This window comes from Colobus angolensis, unplaced genomic scaffold (genome assembly GCF_000951035.1).
Source record: "Colobus angolensis palliatus isolate OR3802 unplaced genomic scaffold, Cang.pa_1.0 Scaffold251, whole genome shotgun sequence".
NCBI lineage: Eukaryota > Metazoa > Chordata > Mammalia > Primates > Cercopithecidae > Colobus > Colobus angolensis.
The window spans coordinates 1,466,590-1,494,464 of NW_012115722.1; the positions used below are offsets into that span (position 1 = coordinate 1,466,590).

The following is a 27,875-nucleotide window of genomic DNA, read 5'->3' on the forward strand; positions in this document are numbered from 1 at the left end:
TTGATCACTTACTTAGCTAATCTGAGGAACAGAAGAATTATGTATAACAAAAACAAAAAATAATACAAAGGAAAAGCAAACACAAGAAACCAAAGAATATCTAAAACTGAAGATTTAAAAATATAATCCAATGCATACCTCTATATCATCTTTAAAGATGGCTGGGGCAGGTTTGTATTCTGGATCTTCCACATCCCTGTTAAAATACAAACAAATGCTGTAATTACTGTAATGTACTTAAGAGTTCACTTGATAGGACAAACAAAGTCTTGTTGGAGGGTTTTAGTTTGTTTTAAAGGTCAGACTGGTATCTCTTCTCTAGCCAGAAGAGTTCAAGATGCAGCAGGAAGGCTGTTATATAGCAAACAGGGGGAAAGCTAGCTCTAATGTACCCTTACTCACAAGTTCACTTTTATTTTTATTTTTATTTTTTTGAGACGGAGTTTCGCTCTTTTCGCCCAGGCTGGAGTGTGGTGGCACTATCTCAGCTCACTGCAACCTCTGCCTCCCGTGTTCAAGAGATTCTCGTGTCTCAGCCTCCCGAGTAGCTGGGACTACCAGTGCACATCACCACACCTGGCTAATTTTGTATCTTTAGTAGAGGCGGGGTTTCACCATGTTGGCCAGGCTGGTCTCAAACTCCTGACCTCAAGTGATCCACCTGCCTTGGCCTCCCAAAGTGCTGGGATTACAGGCATGAGCAAGTGCACCCGACCACGAGTTCGTTTTTAAATGTGTTTTTATTAACCTCAACATGCATCTTACTTTTCTCTTTGCGTAAGAAAAGAAAGATTACATAAGGCCTTAAAACAGGTACAGCTGGCCTTTCATATGTGTGGGTTTCATATCTATAAATTCAACCAATTGCAGGTTCAAAACATGCGAAAAAAGCTGGTCATGATGGCTCACACGTATAACTTCAGCACTCTGGGAAGCCAAGGCTAAGGTGCGAGATCACTTGAGCCCAGCAGTTGAAGACCAGCATGGGCAACACAGGGAGACCTCATCTTTACAAAAAATAAAATAGAAGAAAATTAGCTGGGCATGATGGCATGTGCCTGTGGTCCCAGACACTCAGGAGACTAAGTGGGAAGATCACTAGAGCCCATGAGGTCAAGGCTGCAGTGACACGTCATTGTGCCATTGCATTCCAGCCTGGATGACAGAGCAAGACCTTGTCTCAAGAAAATATTTGGAAAACTATGGCATCTGTACTGAACATGTACAGATTTTTCTGTCATTATTCCTTCAACAATTCGATACAGCAACAATTTACATAGCATATAGCATATATACTGCACTAGGAATTTAAGTAATCTAAAGATAGTTTAAAGCATACAGGAGAATATGCACAGGTTAAATGCAAATCCTATGCAATTTTATATATAGGACTAGAATATCCTTGGATTTTGGTATCTGCAGGGTGTCCTGGATACCAAAATCCCCCATGGATATTGAGGGATGACTATGTAATAAACGTCATCATGTGACTCATCAACTATAACATTCTTGCCTTTTTCTCCCCTCTATGCCCCTAGAAGTTTATGAACTCAGTGGCCATGATATACCTGTTAAAATGAAAAAAATGAAAAACTCACCTAAAGAATGGGTGTGGTGCATGTCCAACCTCTTCCTCGATCACATTCTGTTAGATAAGTGCTAACCTATTAGTGTATCTTTAGCTCTTTCAGATTGTAAACTCCAATTCCCTTACTGCTACATCATTTAAAGATAAATAGTGTGACACAGAATATGCTGATATTGAATAAAGACATATAGAAAATTCATGACTCTGAAACACACATACCCATCCATATAATCATTCGCTCTCTGTTCAGCAGCAACTGCTTTGTCATCAGGTTTTCCCACTCTTTCCAAGAAGCATAATGCTGGGTCTGCTCGAATAGTGTTATATTTTTCATATCCTGAAAACATCACCAATTACAAAAGTAAAAAAAGATAAAAAGAAGAAAGGTGTATACATATAAGCATTCCTCATTATTTACAGTGGATGATATTTCTGGACTAAAGGGATATTAAAATGCTGTAAGTTAAGTATGTTTTCCAGAAATTATCACAAACATTAAATGATCTGGTAATAGATATTTACTAAATTAAAATTTCAGTTACATTTATCAGTTAATATGAAAAATAGGATAAACTGTATTATACACATACACAAACACACAAACATATCTCACATAAGAACTCTTCCTGAGAGAGGAAGTTGTCTTAGATTTACATCCAGGAAGGGTAGGTTACACACGCCACCCTCCCATGAGGAAATGTGGTGACTCACATAGTCTGGTAGTGTATGCTTTTAATTCTGTATATATAACATAGGTGTTACTGGAATAAAGCTGTTTAAGTGGAAATCAATGAACTGAGAACTGACAGAATTGCCTTATACATGGAAAGGGATCCCACCTACCTTACTTCTTACTTACCATGTTTAAAAACTCCAATAAGGAGTGACTTATCAGCATCAAAATCCCACCACTCAGCAGGAACTTCTGAGTGGTCTGGTTCTGGTACCCAAACATCAATGTCACTGTAAAAAAATCATAATATGGCATTATGAATTATTATAAATGAGTCAAAAAGGAGGTAAAATTTTACCCAGCTTTTAAAGCATTGTGGCTTTCAAGAGAGAGCTTAGGATTTCATTATTTTTTAATCATTCATAATTGCCACCAATTAAAATTATAAAATTGTGCAATAACAAAGATACCATAAAATAAACGAATATTGTTAAGCCCAAGAGAAGAAATAAGTTTCAACAATGCTTACTATACAATTTTCTTAAAGCATCATATTCTTTCAATGATTTTCTTTATTTAGAGAGAAAGGGTTCTATTGGAAGTAGAAACTATGTCAGCCAACAACTTGGCAATAATCATGTGGTTCAATTATTTCATTTCGCACGTGAGAAAACTGAGGCCCTAAAAGGGTAAATGAATTGTTTTAGGCTGCAGAACAAGTAATGTCTCCTCTAGACCACTATTGCTAAGAAAACCACGCTGAAAATGCCCTGTAATAGCAAATTTTTGATTCATAATTTGATTGAAACACTCAAGTGTAGCCCAAGCACAGTGGCTCATGTCTGTAATCCCAATACTTTAGGAGGCAGAGGCGGGTAGATCACTTGAGCCCAGGAGTTCAAGACCAGCCTGGGCAATGTGACAAAACCCCATCTCCACTAAAAATACAAAAAATTAGCTGGGCATGGTGGCGCACACCTGTAGTCCCAGCTACTTGGGAGGCTGAGATGGGAAAATCTCCGGAGTCTGGGAAGCTGGGGTTACAGCAAACCAAGATCATGTTGCTGCACTCCAGCCTGGGCCATGGGAGTGAGATGCTGTCTCAAAAAACAAGAAACACTCAAATGCTGTTTTGATGTTGTAAATAAATAATACAATGCCATAAAATCACAATAGACTATTAAAAAGTAAAATAACAAACCCATAATGATTTGATTTGGTAGACTGGTTGTTTTTATGAGTAACAACCACAGAACTGGCAATTTTGCAAAAATAATTTTCTTATTCTTCGCTCATCACTTGAAATTATTATTTTCGCAGAAAGCTTCAGCAAGTTATATATATAACATGTCTAAAAACATGTCATCTATAGAAGGACTGAAATGTTCACTTCTTTACCACAGTGATTCAAGTCACTGTCTTCTTTAGCACAGAATACAGTTAACGTCTGACAATGATTAACAAGTATCAATTTATATACACACAAATATATATTTATATATAAACATACACAAATATGTGTATATATACACACAGGCACACACACACACTTGCTTGTATTTGACAATGGATAGAGATTGAACTGGATAAATTACTACAAAAAGTTGAATAGTCGAGAATTTCTCTATTTGGTATTCATAAATTACCAATTTTCAAATAACCAGAGATATAAAACAATATAAATTATACAAAGCAGAATTTCATCTGTCTTAACAAAGACCTATAAGAAATGGGGAATTTCCTATTGACAATTAAGTTCTGTGGGAAAAGTTAGATTCTAAATTGGCTGTCTTTGGAAACTCAAATTTTTATATAAAAATAAACGAACAAATGATCAACATGTTCCTAGGACAAGAATCCAATGTGTAATCAAAATATAGGTCAGATAGAAGACACTAGCAGTGAAAAGAAAATACTTATAAATTTTATAATAAAAAAGGAAACAAATTTACTTATTTTTCACAAATGTTGTAGTAGAATTTTTAACTCAAGAAATATAAGGAAGTGGATAAAGAGATATTTCTATAGATTCTTAAAGGAATTTGTCAGCACTCGAAATGAACACCTTATTATATCTAATTTTGCTTTAAAACAAAAGGGTCACAATTGACTTCAGTTTAGAAAAAGAGAGAAAAAGGAAGAATGATTTTCTTGTGATATGGAAAAAGTTAAAAAGAAATGAGAAATACGGTTAAAAGAGATATTTATTTTTGAATGAATTATTAAGTAGGATTAAACAAAGCATTAGCCCTGAAATATGAAGGAAAGAGGAAAGAACACTGGAAACAGAATCCCAGAGGAGGAAAAAAAGTGGGTCAGATAGCTCCCTTTGCCAACCATCAGGTGGCACTCTAAGCTCAAAACATTGTGATTACCATCTGAGGTGGAAGGTTTTCCTGCTTGTAAAGAGGTGGAGGCAATCAGTATATAAAACTCATGGTTCAAATTTAAGTGCCGCATGCACATTAGGTGTTGTTGATTTCTGTTTTTAAAGACTAACTTGTGTCATCTCTTGCATAAAGTCTCCTTTAACTTCCCCAGGGTAGATCATTCACTCAAAATATATTTAAACAGCATTCACTACATGCCAATAATGGCAATAGTAAAGATAGTCATGCACATGCCCTTGTAAAGAGGGACATGCAATATTGTGTGATGAGTGCTGTGGCAGGGTACTCTGGTTATGTGCCTAACTCAGATCTAAGAGGTCATGAAAGGCTGACTCAATGTCGGCTGAGCAGGAGGAGGGAGAGAATGGAAAAAGGGAAGAAAGAATGTTGTAACAAGAATGCAAAGACCTGGAGAGAAGAGTAATTAATCATGGCACACTGGAGAAATAAGGATCTAAAGTTCAGAAGAGAGACATGGGCTACAGACAGGGATTTGGAAGACATAAGCATAGAAACAAAAATTGAAGCCACAAAGATGAGAACACCCAAGAAGAGTAAGTGACAAGAAGAGAAGGCCTATGTGAAGATTCCTCGAACTCTAAGAGACAGAAAACGAGCCTGAAAAGCAGCAAGCAGAAAGGTACAAAGAAAAACCACAGGAGAATGGTACCATGGAAGCATTTTAAAAAGAAGGAAGTGGTCAACAAAGGTAAAGTAAGGTAAGCACTATGGTATATCCATTAAATTTGGCAGCAAGAATATCAGTGAACATCTGAAGTGAAGAGGTAGAAGCTGCATTGTGGTAGACTGCACAGTGAATGGGAGGGAAGAAAAAGAAGACAACAAACACCGATGCTTCTTTTTTTTTTTTTTTTTTTTTTTTGGAGACAGTGTCTCATTCTGTCACCCAGGCTGGTGTGCAGTGGTGCAATCACAGCTCACTGCTGCCTTGACCTCTCTAGGCTTATGTGATCCTTCCACCTCTGCCTCCAGAGTAGCTGGGACTACAGGCATACACCACCACAACCAGTCAATTTTTCTACTTTTTGTAGAAACAGGGTTTCGTCATGTTGCCGAGGCTCATCTCAAACTCCCAGGCTCAAATGATCCACTTGCCATGGCCTTTTTAAATGTTGGGATTACAGGACTGGTCACTGTGAACCCCCTAAAATAAGTTTGGCGGTCAAATCAAGAGAGTAACAATATGGTAGTTTGAAGATATTTTGGGTCCAAAAGCATTAAGTGTTGTGTGCACATGCGTGTGTATGTGTAAGTTAAGGTGAGGGAGATATAAACATGTTAAAATCCAAATGAGAAGGAAAAGGGGGGAAACTAATGAAAGAGGAAAAAGAAGGTACAATCCACAGAGAGCAGTCCCTGGGAAAGTTACAAGTGGATCAGATCCAGTCAGGCTAAGGGAAAGCAGCCAATTAGTTGACAAATATTTACTGAGTGTTTACAACGTCCCAGATTCCATACTTACCTTTAAGCAGCTTAAATTGTAATAAAATAAGACATACAAATAAACTAACGTAATTTTTAAGTAGTAGTAGGCATTATAAATGAAATAAAAGAAGGTTAAATAGTAGTGAATGACTGGTGGGCTACTTAAGCTGAGGTTGGCAGGGAAGGTCGGAAATACTTGAGTTGAGATGCGAGTAATTTGAAGGGGCGGTTCTGTGGAAGACCTGGGGAAAGAATATTTGGACCAGGAAGAACAGCATAGAATGAGCTTGACAGATTGGCAAAACACAACCACCACTGTGGCTGGAGCATGGTCAGTGAGGGACACAGTGAAGAAAGTGGGTACAGAGTTATGGAAGCACTTGTAGGTCATATGGAATTTGAATTTTACTCTAAGAGAAATTAGAAACATCTGGAGGGTGTTAAGGAGTGCCAAGACCTGATCTTTGCTTTAGAAATACCACTCTGGCTGCTGTGTGAAAGACAGGCCTAGAGAGGCAAAAGTGGAGGCAAACAGACCAGTTTTACGAGGCCACTGCAAAAGTCTAACTGTGAGATCATGGTGGCTTGGACTAGGGATTTGGCGGAGGAGACAGTGAAAGGTACTAAGATTTGGCATGTATTTTGTCAAGCTAACAGGGAAGAGAGGAATCAAGAATAACAACACAGCAATGGGTTGTACATTTACTAGGATGGAGAAGACTTGTACATGGGAAGGAAAAGAGAAAGGACTGAAGACAGGAGATTTGGAAAAGCCAGGGAAAGTAAGATGTTAATTAGTCATTTAAGTGGAAATGTTGGGAGGCAGTTGACTAATGGCTTAAAACTCAAGAAAGAGGTCTAGGAGATATATGTAAATTTCAGATTTACCTGTTTATAGATCATATTGGGTGTGATGAAGCTGCATGAGTTCACCTAAGGAAAAAGGTAAGAGAGCTGAGGACAGAGCTCTTGGTCAATCCAGTATTTAGAGATCTATTAGAGAAATAAGAGCTAGCAAGAGGGAATGAAAAGGAAAGAGTAGTGAGAAAAAGGACAACCAGATGGGTATAGTTAACACAAATGCCCACAGAAGACAGCATCTTACGGAGGACAGAGAGTAAATTTAGAGAGTTGATCACACTGTAGGTCATTAGGGGCTGTGTTAAGAACCACTTTAGTGAGACAGTGAAGAAGAAAGATCCATTGGAATGGGTTAAAGAGAAAATGCAAGATAAAGAAGTAGAGATAGTAAATATAGGCAACCTTTTTTGTTGTCTGAATCTTTGCCATTTTTATCTGGGTAACCTTAGACAAATTTCTTTTTTTAAAAAAATTCTGTATTTCCATAGGGTTTTGTAGAACAGGTGGTATCTGGTTACACGAGTAAGTTCTTTAGTGGTGATTCATAAGCTTTTGGTGCACCCATGTCCCGAGCAGTATACACTGCACCCAATTTGTAGTCTTTTATCCCTCACCCCCTTCCCGCCCTTTCCCCCTGTGACCCCAAAGTGCACTGTATTTCTTATGTCTTTGCATCCTCATAGCTTAGCTCCCACTTATGAGAACATATGATGTTTGGTTTTTCCATTCCATATTGGAGAATAATAGTCTCCAATCCCATCCAAGTTGCTGCAAATGCTGTTAATCCATTCCTTTCTATGTAGTATTCCATCATATATATATATATGTATGTATATATTCCATCATATGTATATATATCATAGTGTCTTTATCCATTCGTTGACTGATAGGCATTTGGGTTGGTTCCACATTTTTTGCAATTGCAAATTGTGCTGCTATAAACATGTGTGAGCAAGTATGTTTTTAATACAATGACTTCTTTTCCTCTGGGTAAATACCCAGTAGTGGGATTGCTGGATCAAATGGTAGTTACACTTTTATTTCTTTAAGGAATCTCCACACCGTTTTCTATGGTGGTTGTACTAGCTTATATTCCCACCAGAAGTGTGGAAGTGTTTTGTTCACTACATCCATACCAACATCTATTATCTGTTGATTTTTTTGATTATGACCATTCTTGCAGGAGTAAGGCAGTATCACATTGTGGTTTTGATTGGCATTTCCCTGATCATTAGTGATATTGAGCATTTTTTCCTATGTTTGATGACCATTTATTTGTATATGTTCTTTCAAGAATTGTCTATTCATATCCTTAGCCCACTTTCTGATGGAAATTTTTTTTTCTAATTTGAATTTGTTGTGTAGATTTAGGATATTAGTCCTTTGTCAGATATATAGATTGTGAAGATTTTCTCCCACTCTGTGGGTTGTCTGTTTACTCTGCTGACTGTTCCTTTTGCCATGCAAAAGCTCCTTAGTTTAATTGAGTCCCAGCTATTTATCTTTGTTTTTACTGCAATTGGTTTTGGGTCCTTAGTCATTATATCCTTGCCTAAGCCAATGTCTAGAAGGGTTTTTCCAATGTTATCTTCTAGAATTTTTATAGTTTCAGGTCTTGGATTTAAGTCCATGAGTTGATTTTTGTATAAGCTGAGAGAAGAGGATCCAGTTTCATTCTCCTACATGTGGCTTGCTAATTATCCCAGCGCCATTTGTTGAATAGGCTGTCCTTTCCCCACTTTATGTTTTTGTTTGCTTTGTTGAAGATCAGTTGGCTGTCAAGTGTTTGGCTTTATATCTTGGTTCTCTATTCTGTTCCATTGGTCTGTGTGCCTATTTTTATACCAGTACTATGCTGTTTTGACGACTATGGCCTGATAGTATAGCTTGAAATCAGGTAATGTGATACCTCCTGATTTGTTCTTTGGCTTAGTCTTGCTTTGTCTATGCAGGCTCTTTCTTTGTTTCATATGAATTTTATGACTGTTTTTTTCTAGTTCTGTGAAGAATGATGGTGGTATTTTGATAGGAATTGCATTGAATTTGTAGATTGCTTTTGGCAGTATGGCCATTTTCATAATATTGATTCCACCTATCCATAAGCACTGGATGTGTTTCCATTTATTTGTGTCATCTATGATTTCTTTCAGGAGTGTTTTGTAATTTTCCTTGTAGAAAGCTTTCACGTCCTTGGTTAGGTATATTCTTAAGTACCTTTTATTTTTCTTCTTCTTTTTTTTTTTTTCCCCCAGCTATTGTAAAAGGAGTTGAGTTCTTGATTCAGTTCTCAGCTTGGTCGCTACTGGTGTACAGGAGAGCTACTGATTTATGTACATTAATTTTATATCCTGAAACTTTGCTGAATTCTTTTATCAGTTCTAGGAGCTTTTTGGAGGAGCCCTTAGGGTTTTCTAGGTATACAATCATATCATCAGCAAACAGCAACAGTTTGACGTGCTCTTTACCAATTTGAACGCCCTTTCTTTCTCTTGTCTGATTGTTCTGGCAAGGACTTCCAGTACTCTGTTGATCAGAAGTGGTGAGAGTGGGCATCCTTTTCTAGTTTCAGTTCTCAGAGGGAATATTTTCAACTTTTCTCCAATCCAGTATTATTGTTGGCTGTATGTTTGTTATAGATTGCTTTTATTACATTCAGGTATGTCTCTTGTATGCTGATTTTGCTGAGAGTTTTAATCATAAAAGGATGCTGGATTTTGTCAAATGCTTTGTGTTTACTGAAACGATCATGTGATTTTTTTGTTTTTTTTTTTAATTTTTTTTATTTTTTATTTTTATTTTTTTTGTTGAGACGGAGTCTCGCTCTATCACCCAGGCTGGAGTGCAGTGGCCGGATCTCAGCTCACTGCAAGCTCCGCCTCCCGGGTTCCCGCCATTCTCCTGCCTCAGCCTCCTGAGTAGCTGGGACTACAGGCACCCGCCACCTCGCCCGGCTAGATTTTTGTATTTTTTTAGTAGAGATGGGGTTTTACCGTGTTAGCCAGGATGGTCTCGATCTCCTGACCTCATGATCCGCCCGTCTCGGCCTCCCAAAGTGCTGGGATTACAGCCTTGAGCCACCGCGTCCGGCCGTGATTTTTGTTTTTAATTCTGCTTATGTGGTTTATCACATTTATTGACTTGCATATGTTAAACCATCTGTGGTATGTAACCCACTTGATCATGGTGGATTACCTTTTTTTGGTATGTTGCTGGATTCAGTTAGCTAGTATTCTGTTAAGGATTTTTGCATCTATGTTCATCAAGGATACTGGTTTATAGTTTTCTTTTTTGGTTGTGTCCTTTCCTGCTTTTGGTATCAGGGTGATACTGGCTTCATAATATGATATAGGGAGGATTCTCTGTCTTGTGGAAGAGTGTCAAAGGATTGGTACCAATTCTTCTTTGAATGTCTGGTAGAATTCAGCTGTTAATCCATCTGGTCCTGGGCTTTTTTTTTTGTTGGTAATTTTTTGTATTACCGTTTCAGTCTCGCTGCTTGTTCTTTGTTTAGGGTATCTAACTCTTCCTGATTTAAGCTAGGATGGTTGTATCTTTCCAGAAATTCATCCATCTCCTTTAGGTTTTCTAGTTTACGTACATAAAGGTATTCGTAGTAGCCTTGAATGATCTTTTGTATTTCCATGGTGTCAGTTGTAATATCTCCTGTTTCGTTTCTAATAGAGCTGATTTGGATTTTCTCTCTTCTTTTCTTGGTTAATCTTGCTAATAAATATAGGCAACTTTTTAAAGGAGTTTGTTGTGAAGAGGATTAGGGAAATGGAGTCTGAGAACGTATATTGAGAGAGGTTTTTCTCCTTTCTTTAAGTGACTGATATTAAGGCATACATGTATGCCAAAAGAATGATGTAGTAAAGAGAGAGAAAAAAAGATCCAAGAAAGAAAGGTAAAGTCCCAGAAAGGTAAGAGTAAAGTCCTCCAAAGTTAAGAGAAACGAGTTCCATGCTGCACAAGGTTTGCCTTAGGAGGAGGGACATTTCTACTGTATCTTGAAGGAAGAGGTGGACATATATGAAAGTAAAACTGAAGGTAGCTCTCATCTGATTGTGTCTACTTTTTTCCATGAAATATGTAGCAAGGTCATTATTGGAAGGTGGTAGTTGCAGCGTGGAAAGATGGTTTGAGAAGAGAGGTACAAAATGGTTCTCTTAAAGAGTAGGAATATGAATTGACTAGCCACAACATTTAAACAGTAGATGTTTAATCTCTTTTGAAATGGGATCTATGCTCACAAATTTGAAGTCATTCAGCATGGCTTGCTTGATTTTCTCCACAAATGTTCAGCTACTTAGGTGCAGGCAAGAAGTAAATGGCTAGCTGGGATTAACCTGAGGTGAGGTTGTAACAGATATCTAGAACAGAAGGAAAGGCAGGTGAAAGGAGATAGATAAGGATTTTAGTTAGCAAGTAGAGTGCTAGACTATAGAATTTATGTTGAATAATGAGGAAAGGAGGGGCATGAAAGTGGTGATGGCTAGTGAGTAAGTGGTAAGATGTGGGGACATCCTGATGAGATTAGAGAATTATAATGAGAAGTACCCAAGTTAAGTGAGTTAGAAAGAAGGATGTCACTGTCAAAATTCTGATTAAATAAGTGCTGGTACTGGTGATAGCAATATCAAGTGAATGACCAGGTGACTATGCAGCTGTAGTGGGGAGAACAAGAGGTAACTGTAGATAAAGGTCAAGGAAATGAGAAACCAGGGTGTTGAATGGATCATAGTTGGATATAGAAGTCAGTCACCATAAAACTTCTTTAATTGTAATAAGAGGGAAGAAGACTGAGTACAGAAAAATTAAATTTTAGATTTGGTGGCAGGAAGCTGAGGGAATTTCTGTTTTATGGCTTGCTTACATTTCTCTACAAAGCTGGGGGAATATCATTTGCTGAGAATGGGGGGTTGAGTAATAGGTTTATGCAGAGTGAGCTATATAAATCAGATGCTTACAGAGAATGGAGAAGAAAATTGGGAAAGGTTACTTGTAGTATTAAGAGGCAAGATGAAACTAGAAACAGAAAATTCTAGTAGCACCTCCCTGGTATTCTATACATACACAAAAGCATTTATTACATTGCAGTACAGTTTTATCTATTTCCTCCTCACTGACACCATAAACTCCTTAGGGATCAAGACTGTGTTTTGTCTTTCTATTCCTAGTGCTTCACAGTGCCTGGTGCTTAGTGAGTACTCAAAAAGTACTTCTGTTGGAATGAATGAATTGGTCATTAAATCAGTGTCTGTGTCTGGGGCTGGGTGTGGTGCTCACAACTGTAATCCCAGCACTTTGGGAGGCTGAGGCAGGTGGATCACCTGAGGTTAGGAGTTCGAGACCAGCTTAGCCAACATGGTGAAACCTCGTCTCTACTAAAAATACAAAAATTAGCTAGGTGTGATGGCACCTGTAATCCCAGCTACTCAGGGGGCTGAGGCACAAGAATCGCTTGCACCTGGGAGGTGCAGGTTGCAGTGAGTCCGTATCACGCCACTGCACTCCAGACTGAGTGACAGAGTGAGACTCTGACTCAAAATTAATAAATGAACAAACAAATAAATAAAAAATCCGTGTCTGCTTTAATGGCATCTAGGTTAGATAGCATTCTTAATATTACTACTACTATTGTAACGTTGTGACTTCTAGTGACGGCCAAGATGAGAGCAATAAAAGAAAGGTAACAAATTGGCAAGGGTTACTTCCCTAAGTTTCATGGATTTTCCACCTTACAAACTTCACAGACTAAGGACCCGCCTAATAACCAATATTCTGGTCATATAATTTTTGCCTCATCATGTTATTGAAAAATAAAAATAGGTGGCTCACGCCTGTCATCCCAGCACTTTGTGGGGCCAAGGCGGGTGGATCACCTGAGGTCAGGAGTTTGAAACCAGCCTGGCCAAGATGGTGAAACCCCACCTCTACTAAAAATACAAAAAATTAGCCGGGCGTGGTGAAGCGTGCCTGTAATCCCACCTACTTGAGTGGTTGAGGCAGGAGAATTGCTTAAACCCGGGAGGCGGAGGTTGCAGTGAGCTGAGATTGTGCCAACGTACTCCAGCCTGGGCAACAAGAGTGAAACTCTGTCTCAAAAAAAATGAATAAATAAAAGAAATATATCATTTAAGCAAGGTGTGGTGGTGTGCCTATAGTGCCAGCTACTCAGGAGGCTGAGGCAGGAGGATCGCTTGAACCCAGGAGCTTGAAGCTGCCTGGGCAAGACAACAAGCAAACAAAAATAATAAAAATTGTTTAACTTACCTTGCATCAACTCCATCAAATACTTTCTGACACTCACTTCCAATAACTTCTTGCTTTAGATAATACAGCATTCTCACACGAAGCAAAACCCTAAAAACAAGGGAAAATGAATCAAAAGGCATAAAGATATTAATCGTTTAAAATATTTGGCCATGGGGTTAAAATTAGGAAGGAATTTGTGTACAGATTTTAAAATAATGAAATAATAATTACTTCTGATTAAATGAATCTTATTACTACCATATATATAAAGAACTTCTCCAAAATCTTCATAATCATCATTATTTCATATCCAAGTAAGATATAATGAGCTCATTTGGAGGCCAGTTTTATTTATCTGTTGGTGAGAACAATGACATAAGAGGTATCATGATTTGCTTGAAGGATACCTTGTAAAATTAAGATTAAGATTGGCCCTAGACCATGATGTCGCTGTACTCAAAATCAGCATGCTTAATAAATTCAGAACAGTAAACATTTAAAGAGTTGTGTTTAAAATACCCTACTACCTACTTATTACAGTGGTGTTTTATATGTTTTTTGTAGCCTTCATCTTGAAGCAGCTGCTCGGGATTATATTTTCGAAGCCATTCTGCTTTTTGTATATCAAATGAGCTTGTTTGAGTTTTTACTTTCTTCCCTTTTCGACCCCTGGGTACAGGAGCTGATAGGCCTGTTAAAATAAGAAGGACATGTCAAATTAGGAATAATTTCTATAAAAATTTGCAATTTGAAAGATTGTTTCAATGCAAGAAATTTCTGGAGACTTTCTGAGGTCTTTTCAGAGAACTTTAAAATACTAGTAACGATACTGACCCAATCACAAATCAAGATGATGGTTTTATACATATTAAAACATATTTCCCCCAAGTAACTAACAATTCTACGTCTCATATTAATTATTCTGATTTCCTTTTTGTTCCAAAACAGATTTTTTTTTACAAATGTAAAACCCAAAAGATCAAGCCTATGCCCTCTGCTTTACTTTTGCTTTCCTAGATACTAAAAGATATGTTTTGCCCTCCACTCTTGCTTTTCAAAAATGATTTAGATAGATTAGGTTAGCCATCCTGTTCAAGACAGCTAAACTCATTTTAGGTGTTTATTTGTTGTGAAATATTTAAAAACTACAAAAAAGTACTGCCATTCTCTTCATGTTCACATATTCCATGTTTACTTAGTTTATTTATTTATTTAATTTTTTGAGACAGAGTCTCTGTTGCTCAGGCTGGAGTGTAGCCGTGTGATCTTGGCTCACTGCAACCTCTGCCTCCTGGGTTCAAGTGATTCTCCTGCCTCAGCCTCCCGAGTAGCTGGGATTACAGGCACGCGGCACCACGCCTGGCTAACTTTCATGTTGGCCAGGCTGGTCACAGACACTTAGTTTTTTATTAAAGGAAGTAATACATACTTGAAGTCCCTATGTAGTCCTCTCCTATCAAATTCACTCATTCCTTCCCAGAGATTACCACTACCCTGAATTTGTTTTTCCATTCCATGCATGTTTATACTATTATTACCTATCTTGGATAAGTATTTAGTATTTAAGTTTTCAGATATAATATTATAAATATAAGCCTGCACTCCTTATTTATTACTCTGAACTTTTAAAAGCTTTATCCTGGTTGACTCATAAGGCTCTAATTCATCTATTTTTGTTTCTGTATAATAATTACATAACTATACCACTCATATTTATTAATCTTCCATCATATTTGAGCTGTTTTGTTTGTAATTTTTCACAATTATTAATAATGCAGTTTTGACTCCTCCTGCAATTCTTCTATCTCATTTACCTTTTCCTTGCCATTTTATACCAGGTGGGTACTCTACTACAATGGTACATAGAAGCACTATATGGATTTGTCCACTTTTCCTTATAATTTTGGCAGAGGTTCTTTTTTTTTTGCCTTTATCTTTTGAGACTATTTTAGATGTATATAAGTTCATACTTGTTATAGTTTCTTCTATGGATTCTTTTTGATTATTAGGTAGTGTCCCTTTTTTTTTTTAATTCCAATTGATACCTTCCATCTTAAATTCACTTTGTTCTATGTTAATGGTACTACAACATTTTGTACGGTTTAGTATTTGCATGGTATAGTTTTTACTAAATAAACTTTTAAGCTTGTTTGGTGTTTAATAATATCTCTTTAAAGTACAAAAATGTTTATTTCCCCCCATCTAACAATTTTCCTCTTTTAACAGGTGAAAATATACATAGGCTGCATACATATGTTTATATATTTATTTTTACAATTTTATTGTTTATCATACTTTCCTTCTTTCTGTGTTTTGCTGGAATGATAAATAGTTCTGTATTCCAATCTTCTCTTCCCTTGTTGGTTTGAAAACAGTACATACTTAAAAATACACATGCTTGAATTTTCCTAATGAAATCTGTAGATATTCTGTATTTCCAATTTTCTTCCTAACAAGATTTTCCCAGATTCATCATTCAATCTTCTTTTTACTTTTTCATTTCATTATATGTTGTTACAATTTATAGGCTTCTGCTTTCACAGTTTCGAAGTCATGGTATATTTGAAGTATCTTTGAAGATGTTAATGATAGTTAAAGAAAAGGTGTCCTCCTTTTTGCGATCCTTGTTTCCTTAAAGTTCATTTTAATGTTTTTTTTTTTTTTCTTTTTTTTTTTTGAGACAGTCTCTCGCTCTGTCACCCAGGCTGGAGTGCAGTAGCATGATCTCGGCTCACTGCAAGCTCTGCCTCCTGAGTTCAAGCGATTCTCACACCTCAGCATCCCAAGTAGCTGGGATTACAGGCACGTGTCACCATGGCTGGCTACTTTTTGTATTTTTAGTAGAGACGGGGTTTCACCATTTTAGCCAGGCTGGTCTTGAACTCTTGACCTCAAGTGATCTGGCCACCTCAGCCTCCCAAAGTGCTGGGATTACAGGGGTGAGCCACCGTGCCCAGCCAATGGTTTTTTGGCTCTCTCTTTCATGTTGGAGACTTTCCTGAGATGCCTGATAATCCTTGGCTGTGTTTGCTCTTATTTAAGCGTGACAAATAAAAAAGGTGATAGGGAGACTGAAAGGATGGAGCATAGTGATTGTGGGCTCACTGAAGGGTAACTGGCTATGTTTTTTTTTTTTTTTCCTGTCATTATCTTTAGGTTTGGAGCAAGCCTTTTAGTTTTATTCCTCGAGCAATGAATCAACCAGTATGCACACAGTTATTTAATCCCTATTTAGCAGCTCCACAACTCAACTACCAGTGCAACCCAGACTTCTGTTTTACTCTTTCCAGAAAAAAAATTTTGAGTCCATTTTCATCCTGGCTACATGGAACTGAAGAAGGTATTTAGGGCCCTTTTATTTTTTTTTATTTTTTATTTTTATTTTTTTGAGACGGAGTCTCGCTCTGTCCGCTTTGAATGAAAGCCTCTATCCTTTCACACCCACTTCCGGAGGTTCCTGTTGTTACAAATTCCTAAGACATTTGGGAAATCTGTAAAGCAAAGCAGTTTGCCTTTCCCACTGCTGACCTAAGATTCAGCTCTCTCAGGCTGGTTAAATCAGTTACCACTAATATATTTGCCTCCAGCTTCCAAAATCTTGTTGCTGTTTACTCTCCCATTCTCTATCCATTTTTGAGAGTTTATGCTTATTTTAAAATTATAGAATACAAGTATATACAACAGTCCCATTATCCACCTTCAATAATTATCAACTCATGGCCAATTCTGTTCACCCCCAATCTTTCATATTATTTTGAAGTAAATGTAAGAAATCAATCAATTCATTCATAAATATCAAAGGTATCTTTTAGGAATATCTAAAAGATATTTAGTGATATCTAAATTTAACAGAGGTATCTGTTTAGTGATAAAGCCTCCAATAAAATAATACAACACTATTATCAGCCCTAAGGAATGCAATAATAGCTTCTTAATATTCGGTATTCTAAAGTCTAATTAATTAATAAAGATAATATAAAAACATTTACTCTGGGTTGTTTCAATCAGGATCTAAATAAAACCCCCACAGCACTTTAGGATGCTGAGGCAGGAAGATCACTTGAGCCCAGGAATTTGAGACACGCTTGGGCAACAAAGTGAGACTCCATCTCTTACAAAAAAAAAAAAAAATTAGCCAGGTGTGATGGTACACGCCTGTACTCCCAGCTACAGGGGAGGAGGATCGCTTGAGCCCAGGAAGTTGAGGCTGCAGTGAGCCGCGTTCATGCCACAACACTCCAGCTTGGGCCACAGGAGACCCTGTCCCAAAACATAAAAATAAAGTCCCCAGACCCCACACTGCAACTGGTTGATAACTTTTCAATCTCTTTTAGGTTATAGCAGGGTTTCATTCTTGGCACTACAATATTTTGAGCAGGATAGTTCTTCATTGTGGGGGGCGGGGTGCTATCTGTGAACTCCAGGCCTCTATCCACTAGATGCCAGTAACACACTCAAGGTTGTGACAGCCTGTGGTAGGGGTGGGATTGGGGCAGCAAATCATCTTTGGCTGAGAATCACCGGGGTAGATACCTCTCTATTCACTCCTAATCCGATTATTTATTGAGGAATCCAAGTCTTTTGTTCTGTAGAATTTACTAAGCTTAGTGCCTTATTTTTTTCTACTGGAGTTTCAAGAAAGAGTGAAATTACATTTGTGCGATTCTTCTATCTACCTCAGGTCTTCACATTAATTAAATTCGTCGTCTCCTATTAAAATAGGCCTACACTGACCACCCTATCTAAAATGGGTGCTTTCTGTTGTTTTCCATCTCAATAGTTTATTTACTTCACAGTAATTACCACAATCTGTAACTAATGTACATTCTTACTATGTCTACCTGGTTAGAAGGTAAGGTTCATGAGCTCAGGGATCTTGTCTATCTTGTTTCTTCTTATCTTTTCAACACCTTGCACAAGACACACACCAGGCATTCAATAGATATTTTTTGATTAAATAGAATAACACTGTAACAAATTTAAGGGTATAGTAATCCTTTTTATTTTTTACTGAAAATTTTATGCTGTAAAATAATTATTTTATGCAAAAAAGAATGTTCTGTTAGCAAGGCTGAGGAGAAAAAAGTACTAGCATATACCTCTGATAGGACTGTAAATTGGCATAACCATTTTGGACAGCAAATTAAAGTATAATGAAAATTTAAGCCAGGCATGGTGGCTCACGTCTATGATCCCAGTATTTCGGGTGGCTGAGGCGGAAGGATTACTTGAGCCCAGGAGTTCAAGACCAGCCTGGTCTTGAATATATATACCAGGTCTTGAATATATATATACCAGAATATATACCAGTACCTGACTCTACAATATAAAAAATTTTTTAAAAGCCAGGTGTGGTGCTACATGCCTGTGGTCCCAGCTACTCAAGAGGTTGAGGCAGAAGGATGGCTTGAGCCCAGAAGATCGAGGCTGCATTGAGCCATGTTTGCATCACTCTAGCCTGTGGGACACAGCAAAACCCTGTCTCAAATAATAAACAAAAATTTAAAAGAATTATGAAAATTTAAAATGCATATCAATGTTTCTCAAACTTTAATATGTACACTAATTCCTACGGATCTTGTTAAAATGCAGATTCTTATTCAATAAATCTGAGGCCTAAGATTCTGCATTTCTAAGAAGTTTCCAGAAGATGCTGATGCTGTTGACCCAGAGACCACATTTTAGGTAATAGAGATGTATATAAGCTATACTTTAATAATTCCATTTTTGATATCTACTTTAGTGAAAGATTTATTTTCATGTACAAGGAGGAGGGTACATGGATCTTCTCTGAAACTTGTTTTTTAATTGTCTAAAATTGAAACTACCTAAATAACCATCATTAAAGGAGATATTAAATAAATTATGCAATATCCATACTACGGAATACTAAGCAGAACTTAAAAAATCAGATAGATCTATATGAGCATAGATGGAAAGACCTCTAAGACATTTAGTTGGGTCATCAATTCGAAACAGATATGTATTTGATAACAAAATGTAAAATCCACCAAACTAATAACATTGGCATTTTCTGAAGCTGGAACTTGAATTGGGAGTGAAGGTTAAGGTTCCTTAATATTATTTGTAATGCTTCTATACTTTATAGGAGAATATGTTAAGTATTACTTATATAACTAAAAATAAATTTTAAAAGCAAATGAAACAATGTTCTTACCTAGATGATTCTGTAGCTCTCGTGTCTGTCCATCTTCAGTTGGAGTAATGAGATCCCATATGAAACCTTTAATCTTCTCATCTCCTCGGTAGTGAACAAGGCAATATGCTAAGAGGGCTCGGCAAATAATCTCTACATCGTGTTCATTTAGCTGCCTTTTGAAACGGCCATGAGATAGAATCTCTCTCCATCGGCCCCACCTGGTTAAAAAGGGTATAGTTACATTGATATTGAGTGAAGTTCTAGAGAAAAATATAACTCATAGATAAAAGACACGAAAAACTAAAAAAAAAAAAAAAAATTGTCATTTTTGCTAATTAAGTCTTCCCTACCTATGCATAGAATGTAGAGGAATGGTACAGTAATTTCTAGTATATTTTATTCAATAATAGGTAACATCTAATTCGTATTACGGGATGTGCAAATTTAAGAACAAGAAGTTTGACTTTAGTGATACTTTGACAATTTAAATATTTAAGGATAATTTCATCATTCTGCTATTACATATATGTTAAAAATAGAAAGTGTACTTTAAAAGTAAATTTTAATGATTCTAAGAAGATAAAAAATATACTCAAAACCAGTATATATTTTCTGTAACATTACATACCAGACTACTTAGAGCAAACATTAAAAACAATGTTTTACCCATAAACTAGCAGGTTTTTCTCAACTCTAAAGCATTCGGTTCTCCCATAGCCATTGGAACGGTCACAGGGTCTCCGGAGTTTGGGCTTTTCATCTCCTTCACTTTCAGCTTCAGATAATTCAGCCAATTCATCTTTTGTGGCACTAAAAGGTCTTGTTTGTTTCCTAATTCTTGGAGTGTCAATAACCAAGCTGTTCTGTAAAACAGAACAGCTATTACTTGAAGGTATTTTTATGATTTTGCTTATAACAGTGTTCTACATTTTCACCTTGTACAAACAATAATTACAGAAACACGGACAAAAAGAAATTACTAACAATTTCACCAACCTATTCAGTCAACTTAGAATTTCTTACATTCCTTTAGAATTCTTGCTACCACACATGTAAAATTTTATGACATTATAGTCACAGGATAAAAAGAACTTGACATTTCGCATATTAATATAACGGCATTGTAATCATAAAAATATTTTAAACTGAATTTATGCCTTATAATTTTTCTTTACCTAATTCATAATTTAGATTGTTCTTAATTTTTAAAATAAATAATGCCAAAGTTTATTCTGAAGACAAATTCAAAAGAAGGGAAGTATCCAGAAATGGAAATACTGGTCACAGTGCTTTCCAAAAGACTTATAATAATACACAAAACACAAGGCAGTTATAATTGCATCATCCTCAGTACGTTCAATTCAGTTTAATTCATTCAAAACAATTTAAGTTAACATACTTTTTATTTTTATTGAGAAACTTCTCTAAGCTAGGCACTATGTTATGGGCTGTGGTATAACGATGAGTAAGACAGTTTCTACTCATAAGGAATCCAAAGTTTTAGTTACACAGACAAATGTGTCACTAAATAAATGCTATCCGGGATGAAATTTTTTATGATACAAGAGGTATCACAGTCACAGAAAATGTCACAAAGTAGTGATACTAGAAAGACTTACTAAAGAATTAAAAGTAGTTTGCCAGGCAGTCAGGGAAGAGACAGCATTACAAGCAGAGGAAAGAGCAAGGGACCTGAAATGGCATCAGATGTTCAGGAAATGCTTATGTCCTAGAGCACAAGAGGAAAAATGGTAGGAGAGAAGGCAAGGACCAGATCATAAAGGTCCTGGTATGCCATAATATGTATGGAGTACATTATATTTAAAGGGGCATATGATGTCCTATGATAGGTGATGTTAACTTTTGCCAAGTTTCTCCACTGTGAAGTTACTAGTTTTCCTTTTGGAATTAATAAGTATTTCGGAAGATAAACTTTGAAGACACATACATATCTTGGGTCTCAAACTTTTACCCACTAATTTTAGAATTCACTGATGGATCTTATATGCTTCAATTATTACTATAGTTGATTCATTGTGATTTTTCATTTCCTGCATTCCTTCTACATTTACTAAATGGCATTCTTCCATAAGAAAGAGTTGTCCCTTTTCCTCTTTTTTCCCTTCCCAGTTTCCTTAAAAAAACAAAAAACAACTAATTGTATTTTTTTCTTAATTTTCAAATGTCTTTTTCCCCAAATCTTTTGAGATTTGATACATTTTCGATCAACTTATATTAGCTTTCATAAAATAGAAACATTAACTTTCATATACATGTCTGCTACAAATAGTGTCACCAGTCTGACTGCACTTTCATTTTTCCATTACATAATTCTGTCTTGTATACATATACCAATCACTTCCTTTGTAATTTCGAATTTAGAATGTTTTCCCACCCAAATATTTGCGAAAAGAAATCTAACTTCTATTTTTCATGTTTTGATTAAAAAAACACTTAAAAACTTTTTATCACAAATTAGAGTTTACTTGGTACAGAGCACAGGATTATTAACGCTCCTCCCAAATGCCAATACAATATCCTAATCACCACTTATTAAATCATCTTTCTTTAGCACTATTTGTATATTTCATAAACTTATACTTTGATCTTTTTCTGTTATCTTATTCTTTGCTTTGTATCTTTCTGTCAGTACCATACTTTTTAAACTATTGTTTTATATTAATATATTTTATTTTTTAAAATTTTTTTTAAAAGATAAGTTCTTGATGTCACTCAGGCTGGAATGCAATGGCACAATCACAGCTCACTGCAGCCTCAAACTCTTGGGGTCAAGCCATCCTCACACCCCAGGCTCCTTCATAGCTAGGATTACAGGCATGCACAACCATGCTTAGCTAATTTTAAATTTTTTTTGTAGAGAACAGGGTCTCTCGCTATGTTGCCTAGGCTGGTATCAAACTCCTAGCTTCAAGCAATCCTCCTGCCTCAGCCTCCTGAAGTACTGGGATTATACAGGAATGAGCCACTGTGCCCAGTTTTATTAATATATTTAGATACTTTAACATACAGTAATTTTAGTCTTTATTGTACATTCTCAGAAAAGTCTTTAATTTTTTACAAAAGTATAAACTTTAAAATGTTACTGCACAAGTATTAAATGACTATATGCTTACCTAAGTTTATTTACAAAATCCTTAACTCCTTAAAATAATCTACAAAGCCCTGTTGATTTGGCCCATGTCTTCAGTCTCTGACCTCACCTATTACCACCATGCTCACTAACTCTTCACATTCTGCCATAATGTATTTCTGCTTCTAGAATACACTAAGCTTATTGCCACCAGTGTCTCATTGCCATTCCCTCTGCTTCAAAGCTTTTCCTGACATTACAGTGTATTGGCTCTTTCTCATCACTCAAGTTTCAGTGCAGATAATCCTTTTGCAGTGACCTCCCTTGATCACTTTACCTAGTGTAATTCTACCTCTCCAGCATTCTCTACCATCTTATTGCTTTATTTTCCTCACTCCTTAAATTATCTTATATATTTGTTTACTACTTTCTGACCCACCAGGATGTAATTACCAATATATACTGCTGAAAAATCACAAATAGATATCATATTGTAAGTATCATTCTGCATCTCTCTCTCTCTGTCTTGGAGCTGTTAGTCCACAGTAGATGGTGCATAAGAATGTCCATTCTTGCCGGGCGCGGTGGCTCAAGCCTGTAATCCCAGCACTTTGGGAGGCCGAGACGGGTGGATCACGAGGTCAGGAGATCAAGACCATCCTGAGCTACACGGTGAAACCCCGTCTCTACTAAAAAATACAAAAACTAGCCGGGCGAGATGGCGGGCGCCTGTAGTCCCAGCTACTCGGGAGGCTGAGGCAGGAGAATGGCGTAAACCCGGGAGGCAGAGCTTGCAGTGAGCCGAGATCGCGCCACTGCACTCCAGCCTGGGCGACACAGCTAGACTCCGTCTCCAAAAAAAAAGAATGTCCATTATTATTTTAAAATTATTTTCAATTATTGCATTAGACAGTATGAATGTACCATTGCTCCCATATAGAAAATTTAGTTTCTAAATTTTTGCTACAACAAAAAATGTTGCAATGAATATCATTGTACTATATTATCATTGTACATGTATGCTTATTGCTGTAGGACAGATTCCTAAGAGTGCATTAAATATTCCTCCAATAAAAATTTAAAATTATTTTGTCTAGTTATAAGAAAAAATTGTTTAACATTCTGATTTGCATTGCATTACATCTATACATTACAATTTCTATGTTTACAAATGAACTGTTAAAATGCTTAAAATATTCCCAATGGACACATCTCCCAACCAAATTTCACTTTACAGAAATCAAACGCAGCTTTCTTTAGGTATATTCTTAAGTGTTCTATATTTTTTTTTTCTACTGTGAAGTAGATATCCTATTGCATTATATTTTTCTACTTCTGTTAGTACTGATATTTAGGAAGGCTCAATGGCGTATTTATCTTCTATCCAGTTAATTCACTAAACTCACTTATGAACTTTTACAGTGTTTTACAGACCCCACTACTTGTTTAGGCATATGAACATGCCATATGCCAATAATATTTTATAATTACCTTTTCATGTTTACTTGTTTCACACGGAATTACATATATTTCCAAAACGCATTCAACAATAATAATTATGGATGGTAGTGGTGCTACTCCTAATTGTAAAGATTTAAATTTTAAAAGGCTACCTGTCAAAAAAGACCCAATGCATCCGTGCTTAATATAAAATTCCTTTAATCATCTAGCTGTTATTCTGATAACTGGTAAGACTCAAAAACATTGATTTCTATGCAATTATTAGACAAGTGTGTCTTAGTAAATAAGCAGTTATGCTACCACTATCAGTTCCATAAAGTCAATTTTAGCATTTTGGCCTTCCTTAGCTCAAGAGAAGTCATAAGACAGTTTTAAAAATGCCACTTTCTTGACTCTTTTTTTCTCCTTTTATTTACATTTTACTAGATCATCATGAATGGGTTCTGACACTAAGAAAACATTAAAGAGAAAATAAATGTAACCCATGATTTGAAGACATTAAAAAATTTTTTAAAACATATTATAATTTGAAGAATGCAAATTATATCCAAAAGTTAAACTTTCCCTGTAGGATAACCCATCATGGGAGATATTAAATTGAAGGAGTACCTCACTCAGTTCATTCTGCTACCCTACTTCAATTTATATATGCAGAAATTTATTTTAGTAACTGCATAATTGAACACCTTAAAATATTACAATACTATTGCCAAAGTATCCCAAAAGCAAGTTTATTTTAAAGGGATAAAAATACTTACTCTGCCACTGATGGCCTCTATATCTATTTCTGCCTTTTTAGCCCATTTTTGCCAGAAGTTGGGATCATCTAAAGAAATATCTGTCCGGTTTCCAGATGCCACAAAACTCGCCTGAAATACATAACGGCAGTTGTAGAGGAAAAAAATCTATCAAAGTACACTTAAAACATTATCTCCTCACATTTACTATGGATAGAATTTGGATCCCACATACTTATACATCAAAGGGTGTTTCAAATTCAGTGGTCTGAAACATAGCACTGTGTCTGCTTAAGGTAAAGGCTTAATGCAAACAGGCTGAAGTTTAGGAGCAGAATTAAATTATTACTGTTGGTTAACTCTTATATTTTTGGTAAGTAAGGATTGAATCTTTCTGGTAAGGAGGCTACATAGAATGGAGGTACGGTTTCTAAAAACACTACAGATCATTAAGAAATTAGGTTAGAGAATAAGAATTTCCAAATCTGCCTGCACTACAGAGTTAATTTTCTGGTCTATTTCTAGTTTATTTTCATCACATTTTCAGATAGATATATCTCCTAAAGGAAATATACACAGGATATGGGAAATAAAGGAAAATAAATCATTGTCATTTTAAAAACTCTTTTCCCAAAAACACACAAAAAAGAAAAACTCTACCACAGAAACACTGCATTAACTATTGTAAAAATTTAAGAAAATATTGAGGAGAAAAAGAAAATACACTGCATTAACTATTGTAAAAATTTAAGAAAATATTGAGGAGAAAAAGAAGAAAATACAAGTGATTTATTTTCGTAAATACTGTGGAAATTATAAAATCTTTTAGTTGGAAGAAACTTTAAAGATAACATTTCAACTCTGTAACTTGTGGTCTAATAACCATTATTTACAACTTAAATCATTGTAAATAGGCCTCATCAAAAAATGTCATCAAAATGCTTTATAAAAGTGAAAGCAGCATTGGAGATACACAATGTGTTAAGGGCCTGAAAAAGGCATGTCAATTTTTACAAAAATAAATAGAAGAATATGGTTGCATAAAATGATTTTCAAAGGAGAATAGAGGTAAATGGTTTTAAGATAATGCCCAATTATCAGAGATACAAACAAAAGGTAAAAATCTTAATTAAAAAAAAGTCTTGATAAAATTTAAAAGACCCAGAAAAATCCCACATTAAAAAGATACAAGTGTTAAAAGCAAACAAGCCATTTTTTGACATTCAAGATAACTGTCAGTTTAAGCACTAGATAATTAATAGCAAGGAATTATGTTTTATTTTATTTTTAAATGTGGTAATAGTATTGTATTTATGTTTTAAAAGTCTTTATTTTTAATGATACATACGGAAACATGTAAAGGTGGTGATGATATCTGGGATTTGCTTCAAAACAACATGAAAAAATGGGAGGTGGTGATGTAACAAGTTTAGCACGAGTTGATAACTGTTGAATACTGCCTGTATCTGTCGCTTAAACTTTATAAAACATCCAGGGCAGGCATGGTGGTTCACACCATGTAATCCCAACACTTTGGGAGGCCAAGGCAGGAGGATCACTTGAGCCCATGAGTTCAAGACCAGCCTGGGCAACATAGTGAGACTCCATCTCTGTAATAATTTCTTTTAAAGTTAGCCTGGTGTGGTGGTGCACACCTGTAGTCCCAGCTACTTGGGAGGCTGAGGTGGGTGGGTCACTTGACCCCAGGAGGTTGAGAGATCAAGGCTATAGTGGGCCATGATTGTACCACTGCACTCCAGCCTGGTGAGAAAACAAGAATCTGTCTCAAAAAAAAAAAAAAAAAAAAAAAAGTCTAAAACACCAAAAATTAAAAGGCTAAATGCCTCTTGCTGAACTTCAGATTCTGTTCATGTTATTGCTTACCAAGTAATAAATGTACTCATTCATTCCAACTAGTATTCTTTTGAGGTTTGGCTTTTAAGATGCTTATATAAAATAAAGCAAATGTTAAACACTGTGTTTCAAAATATGCATTTTGCTGGCATATTTATTAAACAGAAATGATGGGAACAAATGTTTTAATGAAATGAATTTAAATTCCTTTTTTTTGCTTTCTCTAAACTATAGCTTTAATATTATAAAACTACTGAAAAACTAATTTTGTATTTTTTTGAACTGATGAATGTGATAAACTGAATAATGGTCCCCAAAGATACCTCATCCTAATCCCTGGAACCTTGTGAGTTTTGTCTTATATGGAAAAGGGACTTTGCAGATATGATTAAGGACCTTGAAACAGAGAGATAGCTTGTATTATCCAAGTAGGCCCTAAATGTAATTATAAATGTTCTTACGAGAGTGAGACAGTGGGAGATTTGACTCTAGAACAGAAAAAGAATATGACACGACAGAAGCAGAGATGGGAGTACTATGGCCACAAGCCAAGGAATGCAGGCAGTCTTAGGAAGTGGAAGAGATAAGAAACAGATCCTCCTCTAAAGCTTCCAGAATGAACTAGCCCTACTGACACCTTGATTTTATCCCTGTAAGACTCATGTTAGACTTCTGACATGAAAAAGTTTGTGTTGTCTTAAGCCATGAACCTCGTGGGCTTTGTGATAATTTGTTACAGTGGCAACAGAAAATAGTATGAGACACTCTTAATGAGAAACCACATATTATAAAAACTCATATTCAACATTTTTTTTTTTTTTTAGAGAAAAGATCTCACTCTGTTGCCCAGACTGGAGTGCAGCTGTATGATCATGGCTCATTGCAGCCTCTAGCTCTTAGGCTCAAACAATCCTCCCATCTCAGCCTCTCACACCAGATTGCCTGGCTGATTTTTAAATTTTTTGTAGAGATGGAGTTTCACTTTGCTGCCTAGGCTGGTCTCGAACTTCCAGCCTCAGGTGATCTTCCTGCCTTGGCCTCCCGAAGTGTTAGAATTACAGGCATGTGCCACCAGTCCTGACCTTCATATCCAACTTGAAAGAACAAAGACCAGTTTGATAAAAGAACACAGCTATCATCAGCTATATAAAGTAAGTATGTTATAACAATTCATCAAACTGGTATAAATGAGTATGAAGAAGAGACATCTAACTACATGCAAGTAATTCCTTAACTATTTCAGAACAAATTTCACAACTGAGGATATATGATACTTTAATATCTTCATTATTATAAACACATCAATTTTCAGGAATAGTGAAAAGTTTACTGAATGAAGTTCATAGGGTTTTATTCTGT

The 27,875-nt window shown here is 36.1% G+C and overlaps 1 protein-coding gene across 1 annotated transcript in view; it reads right to left on the bottom strand.

The window, feature by feature from the left end:
- The window catches only part of CHD9 (chromodomain helicase DNA binding protein 9), a 235,821-nt gene that overhangs the window by 40,941 nt on the left and 167,005 nt on the right, over positions 1–27,875 (bottom strand). The window contains exons 20-27 of the mRNA XM_011946605.1: positions 24,684–24,794; positions 20,040–20,236; positions 19,392–19,591; positions 13,745–13,904; positions 13,232–13,321; positions 2,448–2,551; positions 1,808–1,925; positions 139–196 (exon numbers count right to left, since the gene is read on the bottom strand). Coding sequence (XP_011801995.1) covers positions 139–196; positions 1,808–1,925; positions 2,448–2,551; positions 13,232–13,321; positions 13,745–13,904; positions 19,392–19,591; positions 20,040–20,236; positions 24,684–24,794 — 1,038 coding nt within the window. The remainder of the gene's footprint in view (positions 1–138; positions 197–1,807; positions 1,926–2,447; positions 2,552–13,231; positions 13,322–13,744; positions 13,905–19,391; positions 19,592–20,039; positions 20,237–24,683; positions 24,795–27,875) is intronic.